Source organism: Oncorhynchus keta, chromosome 26 (assembly GCF_023373465.1).
Source record: "Oncorhynchus keta strain PuntledgeMale-10-30-2019 chromosome 26, Oket_V2, whole genome shotgun sequence".
Lineage (NCBI taxonomy): Eukaryota > Metazoa > Chordata > Actinopteri > Salmoniformes > Salmonidae > Oncorhynchus > Oncorhynchus keta.
This window is the reverse complement of record NC_068446.1, coordinates 26,526,628-26,552,529: the sequence shown is the minus strand read 5'-3', so window position 1 is coordinate 26,552,529 and position 25,902 is coordinate 26,526,628. Positions and strand designations below refer to the sequence as shown.

The 25,902-nt window shown below is 45.1% G+C and overlaps 1 protein-coding gene across 1 annotated transcript in view; it reads left to right on the top strand.

Annotated features, from left to right (window-relative positions):
• LOC118359157 (glypican-5-like) overlaps window positions 1–25,902 on the top strand; it is a 133,668-nt gene that overhangs the window by 18,612 nt on the left and 89,154 nt on the right. Inside the window, exons 3-6 of the mRNA XM_035737470.2 lie at window positions 5,694–6,397; window positions 10,463–10,620; window positions 10,942–11,001; window positions 14,590–14,712. Of these exons, the coding sequence (XP_035593363.1) occupies window positions 5,694–6,397; window positions 10,463–10,620; window positions 10,942–11,001; window positions 14,590–14,712 (1,045 nt within the window). The remainder of the gene's footprint in view (window positions 1–5,693; window positions 6,398–10,462; window positions 10,621–10,941; window positions 11,002–14,589; window positions 14,713–25,902) is intronic.

Genomic DNA, 25,902 nt, shown 5'->3' with positions numbered 1-25,902 from the left:
CTGGCAGTCTGATGGACGAATCTGGGTTTGGCGGATGCCAGGAGAACGCTACCTGTCCGAATGCATAATGCCAACTGTAAACTTTGGTGAAAGAGGAATAATGGTCTGGGGCTCTTTTTCAAGGTTCAGTCTAAGCCCCTTAATTCCAGTGAAGGGAAATGTTAACGCTACAGCTACAATGACATTCTAGATGTTTCTGTACTTCCAACTGTGGCAACAGTTGAGGCCCTTTCCTGTTTCAGCATGACAATGCCCCCGCGCACAAAGCGAGGTCCATACAGAAATTGTTTTCAGAGATCGGTGTGGAAGAACTTGACTGGCCTGCACAGAGCCCTGACCTCAACCCCATCGAACACCTTTGGGATGAATTGGAACGCCAACTAAGAGCCAGGCCTAATTGCCCAACATCAGTGCCCAACCTCACTCATGCTCTTGTGGCTGAATGGAAGCAAGTCCCTGCAACATCTAGTGGAAAGCCTCCCCAGAGGAGTGGACACTGTTATAGCAGCAAAGGAGGGGGATGTTTGACGTGCAGGTGTCCACATACTTTTTTATGTGTGTTACGTGTTATATTTTAATGACATGATTTTTTCCCTCCAGATTATTATCAGCGACTTATCAACAGCTGTATCAAGTTTTCCAGCGTAGGGAATCCTCACTGGTATCCTAGTATATAGAAAGAGCCATATACAAGTGTGCAGATGCCTAATGTCTGAGTATGCTTCAGGAATGTGTCATTCTCAAATGAATGTGTGTGGGAGGGTAAAAGTCCATCAGTGAATTTAGTTCTCTCTGTGGAGCTTTTGAACATTAAAAAACATTTTGCCTGGTTTCCCATCTGCAATCCAATTGCTCATTACTCAGTGGGAAATATCTGGCAACCGCAACATCATAGAAGCTTTCAATGTGGTCATCCCGTTCCCCACAAGCTAACTCCATTAGTGGTAATGTATTGCATTGACAATGTTTGCTGGTAGGCCTACTTCACCTATGTCATTTAATATGTTGAACGTCCGTACATTGATTACACATTTGTGAATTCTAAGTAGTTGAATGACAGTGATGATGTCACCAAACGAACACTCCTTGCAGCTCCACCTGTTAGTCCCCCTCCTCCACCCCCTCATCCCCCTCCACTTTACTAAACCCCACATCCTGGGAATACAGATTAGGAGTTAGGGAGAGAGCAGAGACAGATTGTCCTAGAGGACATTGGTCATGAATTACCAAGCCCTTATGTCATGCTGTCTTTATAAATGCATTACACACTTATGACACATGGTTCAAGTAAGGTGTTAAAGAGCATTATTACAGACACCTATTACTCAGCATGGGGTCCAAGAATAGTACCAGGGTTTCTCAATTTAAAGGAAAATTCTTCCTCAATTATCTTTTGGTATTTGTTTCATTGGACCATTGTTGACGGTCCCAAAATGATTTGCTTGTCAGCAATCAAGTTAAGATGTGACATTCAAAATACAGAAATAATCCGGTATGATGTATTTAGTCAACAATGGACTAATGAAACAAATACCAAAGATAGGGTTAAAGGAAAACTCCACTCAAACTGACAGATTCTCCAGCAAGGGAATGCCCAGTCAATCAGTTCACCAGGGCCTAGGTTCTTTCTAAACTGTAGATGAATAAAGGTGAAATAAAACTAAAAATGTTTGCCTAAGCACAGAAATCCACCATGATTCATTTGAATGATGTTAATTTAGTTAATTGTGAAATTCTCTCATTTATGAAAGCTGCAAAGTCTATTATAGACTGCTGTGATTTAAGGCGTGGACCAGGCTTCTGCTGAGTCACCTACAGTAAGGGTGTTTTAGAGCAACCAAGTGCTTTTATGATATCCTAACTACATATACACTGAGTGTACAAAACATTAAGAATACTTTCCTAATATTGAGTTGCAACCCGACCCACACACCTTTTGCCCTCAGAACAGCCTCAATTTGTCAGGCATGGGCTCTACAAGTTGTCAAAAGCATTCCATGCTGGCCCATTGTTACAAATCCCTTTGGCCAGGCAGTCTAGGGGGGGATGGTAATGAGACCCATAACATAACTCATGCAAAGTATAATAGTGAAAAGTAACAGTTAGAACGAAAAACCAGACAACTAAATTACCGTCAAACAATCCGTGTTTATTGTTAAACACACGGTAAAGGGGGGCAGGAAAAGGGGCGGAGTTGGACCCAAGGAAAGACACAAATATCCCAAAACACCCAAGCGAGACTAGCCTACTTCAATACAGCTAACTAATTAACCAAAAATACAGCGGGTGGTCCGCCCAGTTCTAACTAGGGTTTTAGACAAAGTATTCCTACGGGTAATGTATGCCCATAGGCAACTTGTCTTGGTACCCCCTTTTCCCACCATCAAACAAACAGTCAAACACTATAACAATACTCACAGGTGGGGACAAAGTGACATGTAGTTGCAAAAACAAAAGAGAGCTCAATCCAAAGAGATATATATATATATATATATATATATAGCGTGAGATATAGTGAGAAATTGAGCGAAAGAGACACAGAAAGATTGAAACACAGAGAAATCAAGCTCACGAGAAAACAACTGACAGGGATTTTAAACCAAGGGAAAGGGAATGTGATAGGGTAAGGGAAAAAGAGCAGGTGTCTTCTGATTGATGACTGATTGGTGACTGATTGGGGAATGATGATTGTCACCTGTGACGGGAGAAGGAGAGAAAAGAAACACAGGATACACACACAGGATACTTGTATCCGTAACACCCACGTTGACTCCAATGCTTACCACAGTTGGGTGAATGTCCTTTGGGTGGTGGACCAGTCCTGATACTCACGGGAAATTGTTGAGTGTGAAAAACCCAACCACTGTGATTATTATTTGAGCCTGCTGATGATCTGTTAACATTTGAACATATTGAAGAACGATCTAGCCTTGATGGCCATGTACTCTTATTATCTCCGCCGGCATAGCCAGAACATATATGGCACAGATACACAATCCATGTCTGAATGGATTGAATGGCACAGATACACAATCCATGAATGGCACTGATACACAATCCATGAATGGCACACATACACAATCCATGAATGGCACAGATACACAATCCATGAATGGCACAGATACACAATCCATGAATGGCGCAGATACACAATCCATGAATGGCACAGATACACAATCCATGAATGGCACAGATACACAATCCATGAATGGCACAGATACACAATCCATGAATGGCACAGATACACAATCCATGAATGGCACAGATACACAATCCATGAATGGCACAGATACACAATCCATGAATGGCACTGATACACAATCCATGAATGTCACAGATACACAATCCATGAATGGCACAGATACACAATCCATGCATGGCACTGATACACAATCCATGAATGTCACAGATACACAATCCATGAATGGCACAGATACACAATCCATGAATGGCACTGATACACAATCCATGAATGGCACACATACACAATCCATGAATGGCACAGATACACAATCCATGAATGGCACAGATACACAATCCATGAATGGCGCAGATACACAATCCATGAATGGCACAGATACACAATCCATGAATGGCACAGATACACAATCCATGAATGGCACAGATACACAATCCATGAATGGCACAGATACACAATCCATGAATGGCACAGATACACAATCCATGAATGGCACAGATACACAATCCATGAATGGCACAGATACACAATCCATGAATGGCGCAGATACACAATCCATGAATGGCACAGATACACAATCCATGAATGGCACAGATACACAATCCATGAATGGCACAGATACACAATCCATGAATGGCACAGATACACAATCCATGAATGGCACTGATACACAATCCATGAATGTCACAGATACACAATCCATGAATGGCACACATACACAATCCATGAATGTCACAGATACACAATCCATGAATGGCACAGATACACAATCCATGAATGGCACAGATACACAATCCATGAATGGCACACATACACAATCCATGAATGGCACTGATACACAATCCATGAATGGCACAGATACACAATCCATGAATGGCACAGATACACAATCCATGAATGGCGCAGATACACAATCCATGAATGGCACAGATACACAATCCATGAATGGCGCAGATACACAATCCATGAATGGCACTGATACACAATCCATGAATGGCACTGATACACAATCCATGAATGGCACACATACACAATCCATGTCTCAATTGTCTCAAGGCTTAAAAGTCCTTATTTAACCGCCTCCTCCCCTTCATCTACACTGATTGAAGTGGATTTAACAAGTGACATAAATAAGAGATCATAGCTTTCACCTGGATTCACCTGGTCAGTCTATGTCATGTAATATTTTGTTCTTAATGTTTTGTATATTTAGTATGTTTCTCCATGATGTATATAAACAAAATATATATGTGTAGGCTATCCATTTTTATGTTTGAGCACTTTGAATAGGCCTAGCCTATGTGCTGATGGCAGTATTAGCTAATGCTCCTGTTAAAATGTCTCTGTCTCTGTGTTGATGGGGGGACTTTCACCCAGTGAAAGTTATACTAGGCAGTATACTGTACTGTATATCTAACCCATCATGGGCTTTAATGTCTGTCTTCCATGCCGGCGATGTCCAGTAGCAGCTATCAGCCAAATGGAAGTGCATGACACAGACAGGTTCCCAGCCAAAGCTGAGTGATTGGTCTGCTTTAATTGGAACCACTAAGTCTCTGGTCACCTGTCCATTTCCTTAATCACGAAGCAATGACAAGATGTCTGGTTTATGGGTCGGTATGTAAGGAGCTAGAAGTTCTCATTCACCTTTCAGTGTGTAGATAGTCCCTCTATATACTGTATCTGCCACACACACACACACACACACACACACACACACACACACACACACACACACACACACACACACACACACACACACACACACACACACACACACACACACACACACACACACACACACACACACACACACACACACACACACACACACACACACACACACACACACACACACACACACACACACACACACACACACACACACACACACACACACACACACATTGACTTCTCATTCTCTGTGAGCACTGACACAGCACACCGAACACATATCATCCAACACACAGAATGTCTTCCCTAGAATTACTCGCCGAAAGCAATAAGACAGGAACAATAGCATGCATCTGTGATGAGTAATATTACACCTTGGGACATTAGCGAGAACTCTGGGTGACTGTGTGTGTGTGTGTGTGTGTGTTTGTATGTGTGTGTGTATATATTACTGTATTGCTGTCTCTCTTACATCTGTCAGAATGCCATCAGACTGACATCCCAACTGGACTCAGAACCCCCCCATCCCTCTACAATCATATTACACACACACACACACACACACACACACACACACACACACACACACACACACACACACACACACACACACACACACACACACACACACACACACACACACACACACACACACACACACACACACACACACACACAAGAATACCTTTCACAGGTACATGCACACAATAAGAAAAACTTTTTTTTTATCCCTTTCATAACATAAAAGACAAGATAATTTATTTTTACAATGTGTTTTCACCATCCCTCTGTCTCTCCTTTTCTCTCTCTGTTTGTACAGACACGTTCCAGTCTCTGCTATCCTTCACTCTGAACCTGACCACTGGTCTGTTTGACAGTGCCTATGAGCCCCTCTCCCAGGACGCTCGCCCCCTGGTGGCAGACCTCTTCTCCGACCTCTCTCTCTTCCTGGGAGGAAACGGCAACACCTCCATGGAGCGCTCCGTGCACCGCTTCTACGACAACCTCTTCCCGCTGGTTTACCGGCGTCTTATCAACCCTGGGCTGGCCTCGGCCCCACCCTCCTCTGAGCACAGCGAGTGTCTGCGCATGACACGCCAGGATGTCAACCCATTTGGGTCCCACCCCCGTGTCCTGGCCGAGGGGCTGACCCGCGCTCTGAATGCAGGACGGGCACTGAGCCAGGCGCTGGTGATAGGGGCAGAGGTGCTGAACGCCACAGAGCGGGCGGGGCTGGCCAGGGAGTGTGGGCGGGCTCTGGTGAGGATGCAGTATTGCCCCCACTGCAGGGGCCTGACCCTGATCCGGCCGTGTGGAGGACTGTGTCTGAATGTGATGCGGGGCTGCTTGGTAGGGCTCTCGGAGCTGGACGGGCCCTGGAGGCGCTACGTGGCCCTGCTGCAGGAAATGACAGGGGCCCTGGCTGAAGGCCACGACCTGGAGCTGGCTCTGCAGGGCATCAGGAACCACGTCAATGACGCTATCCTGCACGCACAGCTGCACGGGCCACGTATCAGTGCCATCGTGAGTCAGTGCCTCACCCACCACTCATACTTCACCTGTCATAGGACTGTACTAATATGACACACCTCTTAAGGCCCATGATGACACCACTTGGGCACATGACCATCCCTCACACCATTCATTTACATCACAGGACACATGCAACAAAAATAATATTGGTAGGTCTCATCTGTCATATAAAACCTGTTATCTTAGGTCTTTGGGTTCTCTATTAATGACACCCACAAAAGAACTCTCAAGACTCTTCTGTGCAGCTCTGTGGTTGGCTTCTGTGGCTGAGTGGCTGCCTGGCTGGGGGGCATGAGGCTGGCATGGACCTTCTCTCTTGGCTTTGGACTCAAGGGGCTGGGAGATGGGAGGCTGGCAGGTTTCTTGGTACTTGTAAAGCAGGGGACAAGAGAAGAGAGGAGGGAGAATTTGCTAAATTCCACCAAAGCTGAATGTATCACGGAGGGCCAAGCAAACAATACACTTTTTTACTTAGAATGACAGATAGGATATTATCTCTTTGCTCACACAAAAGAGAACCTGTGGAGTAGAAAGACATAGATACATATCTGATTCTAGCTGTTTTTTCTGAGCAATTTAGTTTAACGGGCTTGAATAGTAAGTTCTAGCTCCAATGATAGGTAGGATTATGGTAATGATGACAACTGTGAGCCTGATTAGATTGTGGTTATGAATATGATTATAATTGACTTTATGATAATGAGACATGAAAGATTACACTATATAACACATACCTGTCTATGTTGTACAGAGATGTTTGGGGGTCTGTGAGGGCCAGATATGTTAGAGGGACTGGAGTGGCGGGTCTGTGGGGGCCAGAGATTATAGGGGGACTGGAGTGGGGGTCTGTGGGGCCGGCATCCCTCCCCATCCCATCAGCACCCCTCTCTGTTACTGACATTGTCATTGTAGTAGTGTATTTACAGTCTGCCTGCCACCCCCAGGATCAAGTGTTGCTCATTTGCTGTTTCAACATGGCTAGGATGGCTGGGTCTCAGGTTACCCCCAGGATCAAGTGTTGCTCATTCGCTGGTTCAACATGGCTAGGATGGCTGGGTCTCAGGTTACCCCCAGGATCAAGTGTTGCTCATTCGCTGGTTCAACATGGCTAGGATGGCTGGGTCTCAGGTTACCCCCAGGATCAAGTGTTGCTCATTTGCTGTTTCAACATGGCTAGGATGGCTGGGTCTCAGGTTACCCCCAGGATCAAGTGTTGCTCATTCGCTGGTTCAACATGGCTAGGATGGCTGGGTCTCAGGTTAACCCCAGGATCAAGTGTTGCTCATTCGCTGGTTCAACATGGCTAGGATGGCTGGGTCTCAGGTTACCCCCAGGGCTGGCATTTGAGGTCTGGACCCAGAGATGGGAAGGGAAGGAGTAGGCAATGATGACTCATTCAGTCACCTTCACACACCTCTTCCTTTTCAACTCCTCTTCCTCCCCCTCTTCCTACTCCTCCTGCTCCTCCTCAACTGTTTTCCATCTCCACACAGAGGCATGTGTGTAGGTGTGTTTATAAGTGTTTATAATTTATGGGGATTATCTTTCTAGATGTCCTGCTGCATATCTTTTCTGTGGAGATAAACCTCCTCCTACAGTAAGATGGAAGACAGCCAAGTATCTTATTACCTTATGCATGATGAAAGTACCAGACTACCAGATTGAAGAGATGTGGGCCTAGCTCTCTCTTTTCCTCTCTCCTCTCCTTGTCTTCCTCCAGTGACATGGTTTGTTGGACCAGGTTTCCAGTTGGCATGGGGAGAATTGCCTCCTCAGCACATCCATACAAACAATCCATTAGCCTATCTAGTTAAGTGTATCTAGGTGCCTGACGCAGCAGGAGCTGCAGCAGGCCAGAGCAGACCCCCCCCCCCACACACAGCCTGCCAATCACTCCCTCTCTGCCAAAATGCAACAAGGTGGAGAGGAGAGTATGTGTCCAAAACACTTAGCAAAGAGAGATACTGGAATGACGATAGACTTCAGAAAAGCACACCTAACATAGATAGTGACTAACATTCTTTCACATTTCAGCAATATTTTCAACTATTGCACCAGGTATTGCTGTAGCGTTGCAATTACTATTGTAATTAAGAATCTCTGAATCGTAATGAATACATCCAGTTGATTTAAGTGAAAATCCTCTGCAACACTTCAATAGCTAATTATTAGTGAGTTATAAAATATTTATCAATCCTTAGAATCCATACTGAAAGCTTTGGAGGAGCTAAGCCAGAGTTTGGCTGGGGCACGGGGGTGGCAGGGGCTCTAAAGAGATCCTGATTGACGGGATGCAGGGGCGCTTTGGTGATGTCACTCAAGCTCCGGCAGTCTTTTGATGAGTTAGAGTTCACTTTATTAGCATGAGCATACTCTTTGTCCTGCAGAATTGTGGGTTTTAAACTGTGTGTTTGTTTTCTGGTCTGGCATTGAGTTGTTTTGAGGCTTCCTAAAGGATCTGCCAGCTATTCAGTGGGTTGCCTCTGGTCCTGTCCAGCCGTCTAGAGCCCCAGTGAATCCCCTCAGAAAGTGTCTGTAGGCGGACCACAGACTGCCCTCCAGAATGCAAATCCAACTCTGGACAAAGACTCCTCATGCTGACTGGACAACCCGGTCCCACAATGCTTTGAAACTCAGGGCCTGGGACAGAGTGATGAGAACATTTCTGTGGCTAATCTCTGGACAAATAAACTTCTATAGGAACACACACATACCGAGGAGGCTGGTGGGAGGAGCTATAGAAGGACAGGCTGATTGTAATGACTGGAATGGAATCAATAGAACGGAGTCAAACATGTGGTTTACATATGTTTGATGTGTTTGATGCCGTTCCATTTTTTTCCATTCCAGCCATTACAATGAGCCTGACACACACACACACACACACACACACACACACACACACACACACACACACACACACACACACACACACACACACACACACACACACACACACACACACACACACACACACACACACACACACACACACACACACTTGAGTACGTCTTCCCTAAGGCTATCCGACAACAGTTACAATTAGGGGTGACAGGGCAAGCAGATTCCCTTGGTCTTTGGCTTCCCACTTATAAAAAAGAGGACATTTCCCAGATGTATACAAACACATTCTCACAAGTGATACACATGAATACACACACATACCCTTAATGTCAGTGAGCTCGATTGCTGTCTAATCTCTGGGGAAGGCAGTATGTGTCTCTGTTGGTGTCAGTGGTTTTGTCCCAGCTTTACGTTGGCCTACACCCTAACTCAGAGCTTAGGCAGAGCTTTCTGAAAACGTCCATATTTCACTGTTTCACAGCACCCTACTTACTGTCTAGGGGCCAAATGAGCTAATTCCATTAGAGAGCCTTTAAAGCCTGTCCACAGCTGTGTGGGAGGAAGTGGTAAATGGGATCCATGTCACATCGGCCCATAACTCACTCCCAGCTACTCTACACAGAAGGCTGGATATGAGAGAGAGGGGGGGGAGAGAATATACCATCTCAGCTTTTCTTTTTGGGCAGGCCACCGGTTGCTGACGTTTTTTAAAACACCGGCTCATATACTCTCTCTCTCTCTCTCTCTCTCTCTCTCTCTCTCTCTCTCTCTCTCTCTCTCTCTCTCTCTCTCTCTCTCTCTCTCTCTCTCTCTCTCTCTCTCTCCCCCCATTGCCCCCGCCAGCATCCGGACAATAAGTCATAAGAGGGAAGGAAAGAGAAATGCAACATCATAGCAGCATCTGCATAACCACTGGCCCCTGGTGATATCAGTTGTCTAGCGACTGGATCATTCTTCTCTGTGCAGTATCATAGTTCTGTGTTCGTTCTGGTTTTAGGCAAGAATAATCACCATTGTGTCACTGATGATTTCCACAGCATGAGCCCTGCACATCTGCAACATATTCTTATCATTGTGTTCTCACATACTGTAGAGTGACTCTGTTAGGGATGTAATGGGCACCCTCTTTTTTCACACACGGTCTAATTTCCTTCTCTACCCACCCTTCACCCCCCCTTCTCTCCACCCCTCTCTCCTATCCCTCTCTCTTAGGTTGATAAAGTATGTGGGCCTCTCACAGACACTCCGTCAGTGACAAGCATACGTTCCACCCTGAAGGTCATGACCTCTGTGAGTACCTCCCCGACCTCGATGGTGATGACGTCCTCCCCAGCTGAGGTCACACGGGACCACTTGTCGCATACCAGGAGGTGAGAGAGAGAGGCGGCCATAGTGTCTGGTTAGCTGCCTTAGAGTGGTTGGTGTTGTAGCTGGTTGGCATGCTGTGTTCCACTCTGTCCCCCAAAATGTATTTGCGCATTGCAGTATGAGTTACTTATAAGCACACTTTGCCACATATATTTTTTGTCAAACAAGCTTTCTCTATCATTATGCTTTTTTACATTTTGAAGTTCTGTTTTCCCTCTCCTTCGCATTGACTTGTGTTTGCTTTGCATTGGATCCCTGCTATTCCTACACCATCTCTCTCATCCTCTCTCCTCCTCTCCCTGACCATGATCACATCCTCCCAGGTCCTTTCCTCTGAAACCATCCAAGAATAATAAGCCTAGAAGTCTAAAAAAGATCTCAAGGTAAGCATGAAGCCCAGCATCTCCCCCTCGCTCGTTAATGTGGCCGTCTGACATGGAGTACAGGGGTTGGCCACCAGCGACACATTATGTCACCTTAATAAATATACCTACAGAGCCTTCAGAAAGTATTCACACCCCTTGATTTTCTCCACATTTTGTTGCGTTACAACCTGAATTGAAAATGGATTCAATTGACATTTTGTGTCACTGATCTACACACAATACCCCATAATGTCAAAGTGGAATTATGTATTTAGACATTTGTACAAATTAAAAATGAAACGCTGAAACGTCAATCAGTATTCCACCCTTTTGTTATGGCCTAAATAAGTTCAGGAGTAAAACTGTGCTTAACAAGTTACATAATAAGTTGCATGCACTCACTCTGTATTCAATAATAGTGTTTAACATTATTTTTGAATGACTACCTCATCTCTGTACCCCACACATACAATTATATGTAAGCTCCCTCAATTGAGCAGTACATTTCAAGCACAGATTCAAACACAAAGATGAATGAGGTTTTCCAGTCGTTCACAAAGGGCACCTATTGGTAGATGGGAATAAAAACAACAGACATTGAATATCCCTTTTGAGCATGGTGCAGTTATTAATTACACTTTGGATGGTGTATCAATACCCCCAGTCACTACAAAGATATAGGCACCCTTCCTACAGTGCATTTGGAAAGTATTCAGACCCCTTGACCTTTTCCACATTCTGTTACGTTACAGACTTGTTCTAAAATTGACTAAATTGTTTTTTTCTACACACAATATTCCATAATGACAAGGAAAAAATTGTTTTGTTTTTGACATTTTAGCAAATTTATTACGAATACAAAACGGAAATATCACATTTACAGTGCCTTGCGAAAGTATTCGGCCCAAAGTAACAAAGCATACCATCAGTAACACACTACGACGCAAGGGACTCAAATCCTGAAGTGCCAGACGTGTCCCCCTGCTTAAGCCAGTACATGTCCAGGCCCGTCTGAAGTTTGCTAGAGAGCATTTGGATGATCCAGAAGAAGATTGGGAGAAAGTCATATGGTCAGATGAAACCAAAATATAACTTTTTGGTAAAAACTCAACTCGTCGTGTTTGGTGGACAAAGAATGCTGAGTTGCATCCAAAGAACACCATACCTACTGTGAAGCATGGGGGTGGATACATCATGCTTTGGGGCTGTTTTTCTGCAAAGGGACCAGGACGACTGATCCGTGTAAAGGAAAGAATGAATGGGGCCATGTATCGTGAGATTTTGAGCGTTTCAAGGTCCTGGAGTGGCCTAGCCAGTCTCCAGATCTCAACCCCATAGAAAATCTTTGGAGGGAGTTGAAAGTCCGTGTTGCCCAGCAACAGCCCCAAAACATCACTGCTCTAGAGGAGATCTGCAAGGAGGAATGGGCCAAAATACCAGCAACACTGTGTGAAAACCTTGTGAAGACTTACAGAAAACATATGACCTCTGTCATTGCCAACAAAGGCAACAAAGGGTATATAACAACGTATTGAGATAAACTTTTGTTATTGACCAAATACTTATTTTCCACCATAATTTGCAAAAACATTCATTACATTTTTTTTCTCATTTTGTCTGTCATAGTTGAAGTGTACCTATGATGAAAATTACAGGCCTCTCTCATCTTTTTAAGTGGGAGAACTTGCACAATTGGTGGCTGACTAAATACTTTTCTGCCCCACTGTATAGACAAGTAATGTCTAATCAATTGATTTTACCATAGGTGGACTCCAATCATGTTTTTGAAACATCTCGAGGATGATCAATGAAAACAGGATGCACCTGAGCTGAATTTCAAGTCTCATAGCAAAGGGTCTGAATTCTTATAGTGGGTTCGATTCCCGGGACCACCCATACGTAGAATGTATGCACACATGACTGTAAGTCGCTTTGGATAAAAGCGTCTGCTAAATGGCATATATTAAATAAGGTATTTCTGTTTTTTGGGGGTTTATAATTTGCAAAAATGTCTAAAAAACTGTTTTTGCTTCGTCATTATGGGTTATTGTGTGTCGATTGCAGCACTATATCAATCAGGCCTTTATGGTAGAGTGGCCAGACAGAAGCCACTCCTCAGTAAAAGGCACTTGACAGCCCGCTTGGAGATTTCCAAAAGTCACATAAAGGACTCTCAGACCATGAGAAACAAGATTCTCTGGATTGATGAAACCAAGATTGAACTCTTTGACCTGAATGCCAAGCCACACGACTGGAGGAAACCTGGCATCATTCCTACAGTGAAGCATGGTGGTGGCAGCATCATGCTGTGGAGTCACTCCCCCCTCCAACCTGACAGAGCTTGAGAGGATCTGCAGAGAAGAATGGGATAAACTCCCCAAATACAGGTGTGCCAAGCTTGTAGCTTCATATCCAAGAAGACCCGAGGCTGTAATCACTGCCAAAGGTGCTTCAACAAAGTACTGAGCAAAGAGTCTGAATTTGTATGTAAATGTGATATTTCAGTTGTTTTTTATTATAAATGTGCAAAAAATTCGAAAAACCTGTTTTTGCTTTGTCATTATGGGGTATTGTGTGTAGATTGAGAGGGGGGAATTATTGAATCAATTTTAAAATAAGGTTGTAACTGAGGATGTATCAGCAGCATTGTAGTTACTCCACAATACTAACATAAATGACAGACTGAAAGATGGAAGCCTATACAGAATAAAAATATGTCGAAACATGCATCCTGTTTACATTAAAGTAATGTAATACTGCAAAAAAATGTAGCAAATCAATAAACTTTTTGTTCTGAACACAAAGCGTTATATTTGTGGCAAATCCAACACATCGCTGAGACCACTTCATATTTTAAATCGTGGTGATGGCTGCATCATGTTATGGGTATGCTTGTCATCGGCAAGGACGTTTTTTAGGATAAAAATAAACGGAATAGAGCTAAGCACAGGCAAAATCCTTGGGAAAACTTGGTTCAGTCTGCTTCCAACATTCACTGGCAGACAAATTAACTTTTCAGCAGGACAATTACCTAAAACAAAAGGCCAAATATGCACTGGAGTTGCTTTTCAAGATGACATTGAATATTCTTGAGTGACCTAGTTACAGTTTTGACTTAAATCGGCTTTAAAATCTATGCCAAGACTTGGAAATAGCTGTCTAGAAATGATCAACAACGAGCTTGAAGAATCTTTTAAAGAATAATGGGCAAATATTGTACAATCCAGGTGTGCTAAGCTCTTAGAGACTTATCCAGAAAAAATCAAAGCTGTAATTGCTGCCAAAGGTGATTCTAACATGTATTAACTAATGAAGTTATATTAGTGTTTCCTTTTCCATCTCTTTATAAAAAAACTTTGACATTACATAGTATTTTGTGTAGATCGTTGACAAACAAAATTACAATGAAATCAATTTTAATCCCACTTTGTAACACAACAATAAATTGTGGAAAAGTCAAGGGGTGTGAATACTGTCTGAAGGGCACATCAATGAATATACATTCGATTCTATGATATTGTGGTTATGATCAGCACCCCCCACCCTCTCTCGTTCTTCCCTCTCCCTTCTCTGTCTCCCTTTTCCTCGCTCTCTCCTCTACCTCAGAGAGTTTATGGGCTATATCCAACGCTACAGGTCCTTCTTCTCTGCGTTGCCAGAGATGCTTTGTGAGAGTGAGATGGTGGTGGATGACTTCACCTGCTGGAGCGGGGAGGATGTGGTGGAGAGGTAGGATTGGACCCTTTCTATTGGTCTCCATCTGTGTCTGTCAACACTTAATTAAAACATTTTAAATTCATTCTATTGTGTCATTGACTGTACGTTTGTTTATGTGTAACTCTTTGTTGTTTTTGTTGCACTGCTTTGCTTTATCTTGGACAGGTCGCAGTTGTAAATGAGAACTTGTTCTCAACTGGCCTACCTGGTTAAATAAAGGTGAAATAAAAAATAAATAAATAATGGGCTTAGCCTTTCTGTTACGTTCTCTATACAGGTCTTGTTGCCCATTAAAAGAGAAAGGTTCTTCTGAATCTTTAAAACATGATGTCAATACACATTAAGGCAAGTCACTCTTTTCTATCCCATTAAGAGAAATTCAAGTAATTGATGCTAACATAAAAACACATTCAACCAGGTTAAAAACAAATCAGATTTCCTGGTCAAGCCCTTATTGACATCTGAGGGCATGGATTCTGGTTTTGAGGACGTAGAAGAGTCCACGAATGTCTGGTGTAAGAGGTTTCAAACCAGCAAGGGTGCATGGGGATAATGAGTTTAACCAGGGGGCCTATAGTCATTTGGATGCCATGGATATTGGGAGCATGTCCCTAGACCTTTGGAGTATAGTGTGTTCATTTATAAAATTCTAGAGGCCATTCTCATGAAAATTACATTGGAAACTTTGGAGAAGCACCTTCCTAAAAACACACATGTAGAAACAAGCGTTCAACACACACACACACACACACACACACACACACACACACACACACACACACACACACACACACACACACACACACACACACACACACACACACACACACACACACACACACACACACACACACACACACACACACACACACACACACACATATTCTGCCACTCTGTCCTATAATAACATTGGTCATCCTGGTTACTGTTGAGTCGGATAAAAAGCCCATACAGCATGGACCACAGTGTAAACTGTTTTGTGTACTTATCTGACCTCCCATTCTGACCAGCTCTCCTTGAATGTTTTGGGCTGGTCCCCCCTCTGGCCCTGGTGCAGAACAGCTTCCCCCCCTCTGGCCCTGGTGCAGAACAGCTTCCCCCCCTCTGGCCCTGGTGCAGAACAGCTTCCCCTCCTCTGGCCCTGGTGCAGAACAGCTTCCCCCCCTCTGGCCCTGGTGCAGAACAGCTTCCCCCCTCTGGCCCTGGTGCAGAACAGCTTCCCCCCCTCTGGCCCTGGTGCAGAACAGCTTCCCCTCCTCTGGCCCTGGTGCAGAACAGCTTCCCCTCCTCTGGCCCTGGTGCAGAACAGCTTCCCCCCCTCTGGCCCTGGTGCAGAACAGCTTCCCCTCCTCTGGCCCTGGTGCAGAACAGCTTCCCCCTCTGGCCCTGGTGCAGAACAGCTTCCCCTCCTCTGGCCCTGGTGCAGAACAGCTTCCTCCCCTCTGGCCCTGGTGCAGAACAGCTTCCCCTCCTCTGGCCCTGGTGCAGAACAGCTTCCTCTCCTCTGGCCCTGGTGCAGAACAGCTTCCCCTCCTCTGGCCCTGGTGCAGAACAGCTTCCCCCCTCTGGCCCTGGTGCAAAACAGCTTCCCCTCCTCTGGCCCTGGTGCAGAACAGCTTCCCCCCTCTGGCCCTGGTGCAGAACAGCTTCCCCCTCTGGCCCTGGTGCAGAACAGCTTCCCCCCCTCTGGCCCTGGTGCAGAACAGCTCCCCCCCCTCTGGCCCTGGTGCAGAATAGCTTCCCCTCCTTTGTTGTGGAGTAGGCAGAGAGACCCCATTCACCTAGGACTCCTGGGCTGGAACTGTGCTCCCCCACTATCACATTTAGGCCTCTGTTTTTTCCCCCTTTCAGCCAATTCAACTGGGTTTTTTCTATGTTGAATTCACTGGCCATGAAGGGGTGTTGGAGCCAGCGGAGAGTGTTTTTTTGAATCACTTTGGGCTGGGAGTGCTGGTGGGGGTTGGTGTGGTCTCCCCTAAAGAACCACAGAAACCATGTTTTGTATAATACCAATAGCATTCAATCCACTCCAGTCATTGTGTGTGCTAATTTGTTTGTTTAGTGGTTGTCTATAACTAATACTGTATCAACACACATTGGCCCTCCCACCGGATGTCGATTAAGGCAGCCCCCTGCACCTCTCTGATTCAGAGGGGTTGGTTTAAATGTGGAAGACACATTTCAGTTGAATGCATTCAGTTCAACTGTCTAGGTACCCCCCTTTCCTTTCCTTCCCTATGGGAGGCCAGCTCCCCTCAGCCCACTCCAAGCTCCTCTCTATCCTGATACCCCAATGGTGGAACCAGCTTCCCCCTGAGGTTCGGACAGGAAAGTCCCTGCTCATCTTCCAAAAGCATCTGAAACCCTACCTCTTTAAAGTGTATCTTAAATAATCCACCTCCTCACCTCGACCCCCCCCCAAAAAGAAAGAAATAAAAACAAATACAACTCCTGAATCATCACTTGTACCCCCCCCCCCCACCCACCTTTGCTGATAACTACTTTATTTAGGAAAAGTGTACTTACTATGCCTGTGATGTGTGGTTGTCATATCTAGCTATCTTAAGATGAATGCACTAACTGTAAGTCACTGGCGAATAGATTAAAATGTAGATAGTAGGCTTGGGCTCGATTCAGTTAAAATTCCAGTCAATTCAGGAAGTAAACCGAAATTCCAATTCTCTTGTTGGTTTGTTGTGGGCTAGGGAGAGACGGAGGGGGTTCACTGGGGCTCCTGTGGGCCCTCTGTGTGGCACTATTGAAGGCCCCAGGCCTGGTGGCCATTCAGGCTTTGTGAACCTTGCAGAAGAGCAGAGGGGGGCCTCCTCCTCCCCTCTTAATGTACCTGCTTCCCCCCCACCAGGGACCACTGAGAGAAGGGTCTGTTCTCTGGCCCTCTGGGGCTGCAGCCTGGAGCCTGGGGCTTGGAGCCTGGCGGCTGGAGCCCAGCCAAGCGCTGTGGAATAGGAGGGCACAGAGACACTGGGGCACAGCCACTCTGCTGACCTCTTTACAGTTTCAATTCAGTGAACCCCCCCGTGCACCACACCACTCCTGTTTGACCCAATTAACTTACTGACAAATGCCTTTGCTTGTGTGGTTGCTTATGTGTTACCAGAAAAAGAAAAGTCTCTTTGCTGTGTTATCTGTCCTGAGACAGTTCTGACATTGTCTCTGTATTTTATTTATATATTTTTACATTTTCTATTGAACCTTTATTTAACTGGGCAAGTCAGTTAAGAACAAATTCTTATTTACAATGACGGCCTACCCTGGACAATGCTGGGCCAATTGTGCGCCACACTATGGGACTCCCATTCACGGCCAGATGTGATACAGCCTGAATTCAAACCAGGGACTGTGGTGACGCCTCTTGCACTGAGATGCAGTGTCTTAGATGGCTGCGCCACTCAGGAGCCCTATTAGGTGTTCTTATAGTTTGGTTTAACCCTCTCATGGTATGTAGGCAGGCATCATATATCACTTAACCAGAGTTCTCTGCATCTAAGAGTCAAAACAATAATGGCAAGGCTTCAAATTCAAGCATCACATGAGTTTGGATAGGTGCCGTGAATAACCTCTTCTCATACTGTACTAATGCGGTCTCTGCTACCCACCCCACATTATGGGGAAACACTGCCACCTAGAGGATGTATCTAAATCAAATCAAATTTTATTGGTCACATACACGTGTTTAGCAGATGTTGTTGCAGGTGTAGCGAAATGCTTGTGCTTCTAGTTCCGACAGTGCAGCAATATCTAACAAGTAATATCTAACAATTTCACAACAAATACCTAATACACACAAATCTAAGTAAAGGAATGGAATTTAGAATATATAAATATATGGAAAAGCAACGTCAGAGCGGCATAGACTAGGATACAGTAGATAGTATAGAATACAGTATATACATATGAGATGAGTAATGCAAGATATGTAAACATTATTAAAGTGGCCAATAATGTCAAGTCTGTGTATGTAGGCAGCAGACTATCTGTGCTAGTGATGGCTATTTAACAGTGATGGCCTTGAGATAGAAGCTGTTTTTCAAACTCTCGGTCCCAGCTTTGATGCACCTGTACTGTACTCGCCTTCTGGATGATAACGGGGTGAACAGGCAGTGTTGTCCTTGATGATATTTTTGGCATTCCTGTGACATTGGGTGCTATAGGTGTCCTGGAGGGCAGGTAGTTTTTCCAAGATGGCGAGCAGTACAGACATTGTTTGTCGTTCTCCCCTGTAAATTTGGTATTTTTCGTCTTTTTTGTAAAGATTTCAATATATTTTCAATCTCTTTTTCCATTTTTAAATTAAATATACCTTCCGGCAACCCGCCTCACCCAATGTGATAAGGATCTGCTATTTTTAGACCTTATAGCCAGAACCTCCATCAGAAACTTGCCATCAGAAGTTAACCAGCTAATTAGCTACTAGCTATTTAGTAATTGTTAGCCACTGCTAGTGGCCTTTACCTTTAGCACAGACACCAGACGCTGGATAATACTTGCCAGCCTGTCAGTCTACACAGAGCGTTATCAACCCTGAGCATATCGGACTGTTTTTCTCCACTACAACACCGGATTCCTGCCATAAGCCCTGGACTATTGCTCCTGATCATCGCAGCTAGCTAGCTGCCACCGAGTGGCCCAGCCCCAAAGCTAGCCTTGATTCCATCTCCCGGCCTGCTCAGTGGACCCTATGATCACTCGGCTACACAGCTGATGCCTCCCGGACTCTTCACTAACACGACTAGAATCCACTACACCACCGGATTCTTGCTGTAAGTTCTGGACCTTTGCAACGGATCATCGCTGCTAGCTAGCTGTTATCGAGTGGCTATAGTGGCTAACGCCATTGTCCCGAAGCTAGCACCAGTTATCCGCGAGCCATGCTCATCTCCCGGCTAGCAAACAAAATTACTTCATTTACAATACCTATTTTGACAGCTGGCCTGGACCCTATGTCGACACGGAGCCCCGCCGTTCCATCACGACTGGTCTGCCGACGTAATTCCATCCGTTGTGCCCTCAACCGGCCTTTGCCGGATGTCAGAGCAGACACTTCTACTAGCTCCTGCCTGCTAACTTTTTTTGAATGTCGTGTCTCCCGCTTGCTAGCGTAGTAACGACTACCTAGCGGCTTCCCTGTTTCATCTATTGCTGTTCACTGGACCCTATGATCATTGGCTACATAGCTGATGCCTGCTGGACTGTTCATTAATCACGGTACTCCAGTTTGTTTATTTTGTTTATCTGACGGCCCCAGCCTCGAACTCAGGCCCTGTGTGTAGTTAACTGACCCTCTCTGCCCATTCATCACCATTTTACCTGTTGTTGTTGTCTTAGCTAATTAGCTGTTGTTGTCTTACCCATTGTTGTCTTAGCTAGCTCTCCCAATCAGCACCTGTGATTGCTTTATGCCTCGCTTTATGTCTCTCTCTAATGTCAATATGCCTTGTATACTGTTGCTTAGGATAGTTATCATTGTTTTATTTCACTGCGGAGCCCCTAGTCCCACTCAACATGCCTTAGATACCTCTTTTGTCCCATCTCCTACACATCAAATCAAATCAAATCAAATCAAATTTATTTATATAGCCCTTCGTACATCAGCTGATATCTCAAAGTGCTGTACAGAAACCCAGCCTAAAACCCCAAACAGCAAACAATGCAGGTGTAAAAGCACATGGGGTGACCTCACCCAGCATAACTAGTGCGTCCAGAGATTCAACCTCTCTTATCGCAAATCAATGCCTAGGATACCTCCACTGTACCCGCACCCTACCATACTGTGTATATTATGCCCTGAATCTATCCTACCACGTCCAGAAATCTGGTCCTTTCATTCTCTGTCCCCAACGCACTAGACGACCAGTTTTGATAGGCTTTAGCCGTACCCTCATCCTACTACTCCTCTGTTCCTCGGGTGATGTGGAGGCCCAGGCCCTGCTGGTCCCCAGGCACTCTCATTTGTTGACTTCTGTTAGCGAAAAAGCCATGGTTTTACTCACTGCTTTAGCACACTCCGCCAACCCTGATGTCCTTGCCGTGTCTGAATCCCGTCTTAGGAAGGCCACTAAAAATTCAGAGATTTCCATCCCCAACTACGACATTTTCCATCACGATAGAACTGCCAAAGGGGGATGAATTGCAATTTACTGCAGAGATAGCTTGCAAAGTTCTGTCTTACTTCCCAGGTCATTGCCCAAACAGTTCGAGCTTCTACTTTTAAAAATGAATTTCTCCAGAAATAGGTCTCTCACTGTTGCTGCCTGTTATAGTCCCCCCTCAGCTCCCAGCTGTGCCCTGGACACCAAATGTGAATTGATTGCCCCCCATCTATCTCCAGAGTTTGTTCTGTTAGATGACCTAAACTGAGATATGCTTAACACCCCGGCAGTCCTACAATCTAAGCTACATGCCCTAAATCTCACACAAATGATCAAGAAACCCACCAGGTACAACCCTAAATCCGTAAACATGGGCACCTTCATAGATATTATCCTGACCAACTTGCCCTCCAAATACACCTCTGCTGTTTTCAATCAGGATCTCAGTGATCACTGCCTCAGCCACGCTCAAGGTACTAAACGATATCATAACCGCCATCGATAAAAGACAGTACTGTGCAGCCGTCTTCATCGACCTGGCCAAGGCTTTTGACTCTGTCAATCACCACATTCTTATCGCCAGACTCAACAGCCTTGGTTTCTCAAATAACTGCCTCGCCTGGTTCACCAACTACTTCTCAGACAGAGTTCAGTGTGTCAAATCGGAGGGCCTGTTGTCCGGACCTCTGGCATCCTCTATGGGGGTACCACTGCGTTCAATTCTTGGACAGACTCTTTTCTCTGTATAAATCAACAATGTTGCTTTTGCTGCGGGTGATTCACTGATCCACCTCTACGCAGACGACACCATTCTGTATACATCTGGCCCTTCTTTGGACACTGTGTTAACAAACCTCCAAACGAGCTTCAATGCCATACAACACTCCTTCCGTCGCCGTCAGCTGCTCTTAAACGCTAGTAAAACGAAATGCTTGCTGTTCAACCGATCGCTGCCCGTACCCGCCTGCCCGACTAACAGCACGAATCTGGACGGTTCTGACATAGAATCTGTGGACATCTACAAATACCTAGGTGTCTGGCTAGACTGTAAACTTTCCTTCCAGACTCATTAAACATCTCCAATCCAAAATTAAATCTATAATCGGCTTCCTATTTCGTAACAATGCCTCCTTCACTCACATTGCCAAACATACTATCCTACCGATCCTCGACTTGGGCAAGGTCATTTACAAAATAGCCTCTTTGTCACTAAAGCCCCATATAACACCCACCACTGCAACCTGTATGCTCTCGTTGGCTGACCCTCGCTACATATTCGTCCCAAGACCCACTGGCTCCAGGTAATCTACAAGTTTTTGCTAGTTAAAGCTCCACCTTATCTCAGCTCACTGGTCACCATAACAACACCCACCTGTAGCACTCGCTCCAGTAGGTATATCTCACTGGTCATTCCCAAAGCCAACACCTCCTTTGGCCGCCTTTCCTTACAGTTCTCTGTTGCCATTGACGGGAACGAATTGCAAAAATCGCTGGAGACCTATATCTCCCTCACTAACTTTAAGCATCAGCTATCTGAGCAGCTTACAAATCACTGCAGCTGTACACAGCCTATCTGTAAATAGCCCATCCAATCTACCTACTTTAAACATTTTTTTTTTTACCTTTATTTAACCAGGCAAGTCAGTTAAGAACATATTCTTATTTTCAATGACGGCCTGGGAACAGTGGGTTAACTGCCTGTTCAGGGGCAGAACGACAGATTCGTACCTTGTCAGCTCGGGGGTTTGAACTCACAACCTTCCAGTTACTAGTCCAACACTATAACCACTAGGCTACGCTCATCACCATATTGTTTTTATTGACCTTTTTGCTCTTTTGCACACCAGTTTTTCTACTTGCACATCATCATCTGCACATCTATCACTCCAGTGTTAATTTGCTAAATTGTAATTACTTCGCTACTATGGCCTATTTATTGCCTTACTTCCTCACACCATTTGCACACACTGTATATAGACTTTTTCTATTGTGTTATTGACTGTATGTTTGTTTATTCCATGTGTAACTCTGTGTTGTTGTTTGTGTCGCACTGCTTTGCTTTATCTTAGCCAGGCCGCAGTTGTAAATGAGAACTTGTTCTCAACTAGCCTACCTGGTTAAATAAAGTTGAAATAAAAAAATATGTTTGCCCCCAGTGATGTGTTGTGCAGACTGCACCACCCACAACCGCAGGGCTCTCCAGAGGGTGGTGCAGTCTGCACAACACATCACTGGGGGCAAACATATTTTTTTATTTCACCTTTATTTAACCAGGTAGGCTAGTACCAGGCGATACCAGGCGGTGATAGAGTCCGACAGGATGCTCTCAATTGTAAAAGTTTGAGGGTTTTAGGTGCCAAGCCAAATTTCGTCAGCCTACTCAGGTTGAAGAGGCTGTCATGCCCTGGCCATAGAGAGGCTTTTATTCTATATTTTGGTTAGGCCAGGATGTGACTAGGGTGGGCATTCTATGTTCCTTTTTCTATGTTTTTGTATTTCTTTGTTTTTGGCCGGGTATGGTTCTCAATCAGGGACAGCTGTCTATCGTTGTCTCTGATTGAGAACCATACTTAGGTAGCTCTTGCCCACATGGGTTTTGTGGGTAGTTTCTTTCTGTTTTGTACCTGACGGAGCTGTTTCGGTTGTTCTTTTTGTTACTTTGTATTTAGTGTTCAGTTATATTACATTAAAATGGACACTTACCACGCTGCGTTTTGGTCCGATCTTTCCTGTTCCTCAGATGAAGAAGATCGTTAGAGGCACTGTTGCGTTTTCTTCACCACACTGTCTGTGTGGGTGGACCATTTCAGTTTGTTTGTGATATGTACGCAGAGAAACTTAAAACATTCCACTTTCTCCACTGCTCTCCCATTGATATGGATAGGGGGGTGCTTCCTCTGCTGTTTCCTGAAGTCCACGATTATCTCTTTTGTTTTGTTGACATTGAGTGACAGGTTATTTTCCTGACACCACACTCCCAGAGCCCTCACCTCCTCCCTGTAGGCTGGCTCGTCGTTGTTGGTAATCAAGCCTACTGTTATGTCTTCTGAAAACTTAATGTTTGAGTTGGAGGCGTGCATGGCCACGCAGTCATGGGTGAACAGGGAGTACAGGAGGGGACTGAGCACACACCCTTGTGGGGCTCCAGTGTTGAGGATCAGCGAAGTGGAGGTGTTTTTTCCTTCCTTCCCATAAGGAAGTCCAGGACCCAATTGCACAGGGCGGGGTTCTGACCCAAGGCCTCAAGCTTAATGATGAGTTTGGAGGGTACTATGGTGTTGAATGCTCAGCTATAGTCAATGAACAGCATTCTTACATTACATAGGTATTCCTCTTGTCCAGATGGGATAGGGCAGTGTGATGGCAATTGCATTGTCTGTGGACCTATTGGGGCGGTAAGCAAGTTGAAGTGAGTCTAGGGTGGTAGGTAAGGTAGAGGTAATATGATCCTTGACTAGTCTCTCAAAGCACTTCATGATGACAGAAGTGAGTGCTACGGGGTGATAGTCATTTAGTTCAGTTACCTTTGCATTCTTAGGTACAGGAGCAATGGTGGCCATCTTGAAAGCATGTTGGGACAGCAGACTGGGATAGGGAGAGATTGAATATGTCCGTAAACACACCAGCCAGCTGGTCTGCGCATGCTCTGAGGACGCCGCTAGGGATGCCATCTGGGCCGGCAGCCTTGCAAGGGTTAACACATTTAAATGTCTTACTCACGTTGGCCATGGAGAGGGAGAGCCCACAATCCTTGGTAGCTGGCCACGTCAGTGGCACTGTGTTATCCTCAAAGCAAGCAAAGAACGTGGCTGGTTTTCCTTTTGTAGTCTGTGATTGTCTGTAGACCCTGCCACATACGTCTCTTGTCTCAGCCGTTGAATTGTGACTACACTTTGTCTCTATATTCACGTTTTGCCTGTTTGATTGCCTTGCGGAGGGAATGATTACTCTGTTTGCATCCTGCCATATTCCCAGTCACCTTGCCATGGTTAAATGCGATGGTTCAAACTTTCAGTTTTGCGTGAATGCTACCATCTTTCCACAGTTTCTGGTGAGGGTAGGTTTTAATAGTCAGAGTGGGTACAACATCTCCTATACACTTCTTGATAAACTCAGTGACCGTCTCAGTGTATACGTCAATATTATTCTCGGAAGCTACCTGGAACATATCCCAGTCTGCGTGATGAAAATAGTTTTGAAGCGTGGATTCCGATTGGTCAGACCAGCGTTGAATAGTCCTTAGCACGGGTGCTTCCTGTCTGAATTTCTGCCTATAAGAAGGGAGGAGCAAAATGGAGTCGTGGTCAGATTTGCCCGAAAGGAGGGCAGGGGAGGGCCTTGTATGCATCCCAGAAGTTGAGTGGTTTTCCTGCGCGAGTACTACAGTCGATATGCTGATATAATTTAGGTAGCCTTTTCCTCAAATTTGCTTTGTTAAAATCCCCAGCTACAATAAATGCAGCCTCAGGATATGTGGTTTCAAGTCCATTGAAGTTCCTTGAGGGTCGTCGTGGTATCGGCTTGAGGGGGGATATACACGACTGTGACAATAACCGAAGAGAATCCTCTTGGGAGATAATACGGTCTGCATTTGATTGTGAGGTATTCTAGGTCCGGGGAACAAAAGGACTTGAGTTCCTGTATGTTATTGCAAATACACCATAAGTCGTTAATCATGAAATATACACCCCCGCCATTCTTCCCGGAGAGATGTTTATTCCTGTCTGTGCGATGAACTGAGAATCCAGATGGCTGGACCGAGTCCGACAGTATATCCCGTGAGAGCCATGTTTCTGTGAAACAGATTATGTTACAATCCCTGATGTCTTTCTGGAAAGAAACCCTTGCCCTGATCTCATCAACCTTGTTATCCAGGGACTGAACATTAGTGTGTAATATACTCGGAAGCAGTGGTTGGTGTACGCGCCTCCTAAGTCTGACTAGAAGACCACTCCGAATTCCTCTTCTCCGCCAGCATTGTTTTGGGGCGGCCTCTGGAATCAGTTCAATTGCCCTGGGTGGTGCTAACAAAGGATCCGCTTCGGGAAAGTCGTATTCCTGGGCATAATGCTGGTGGTGCTGGTGAGTTACG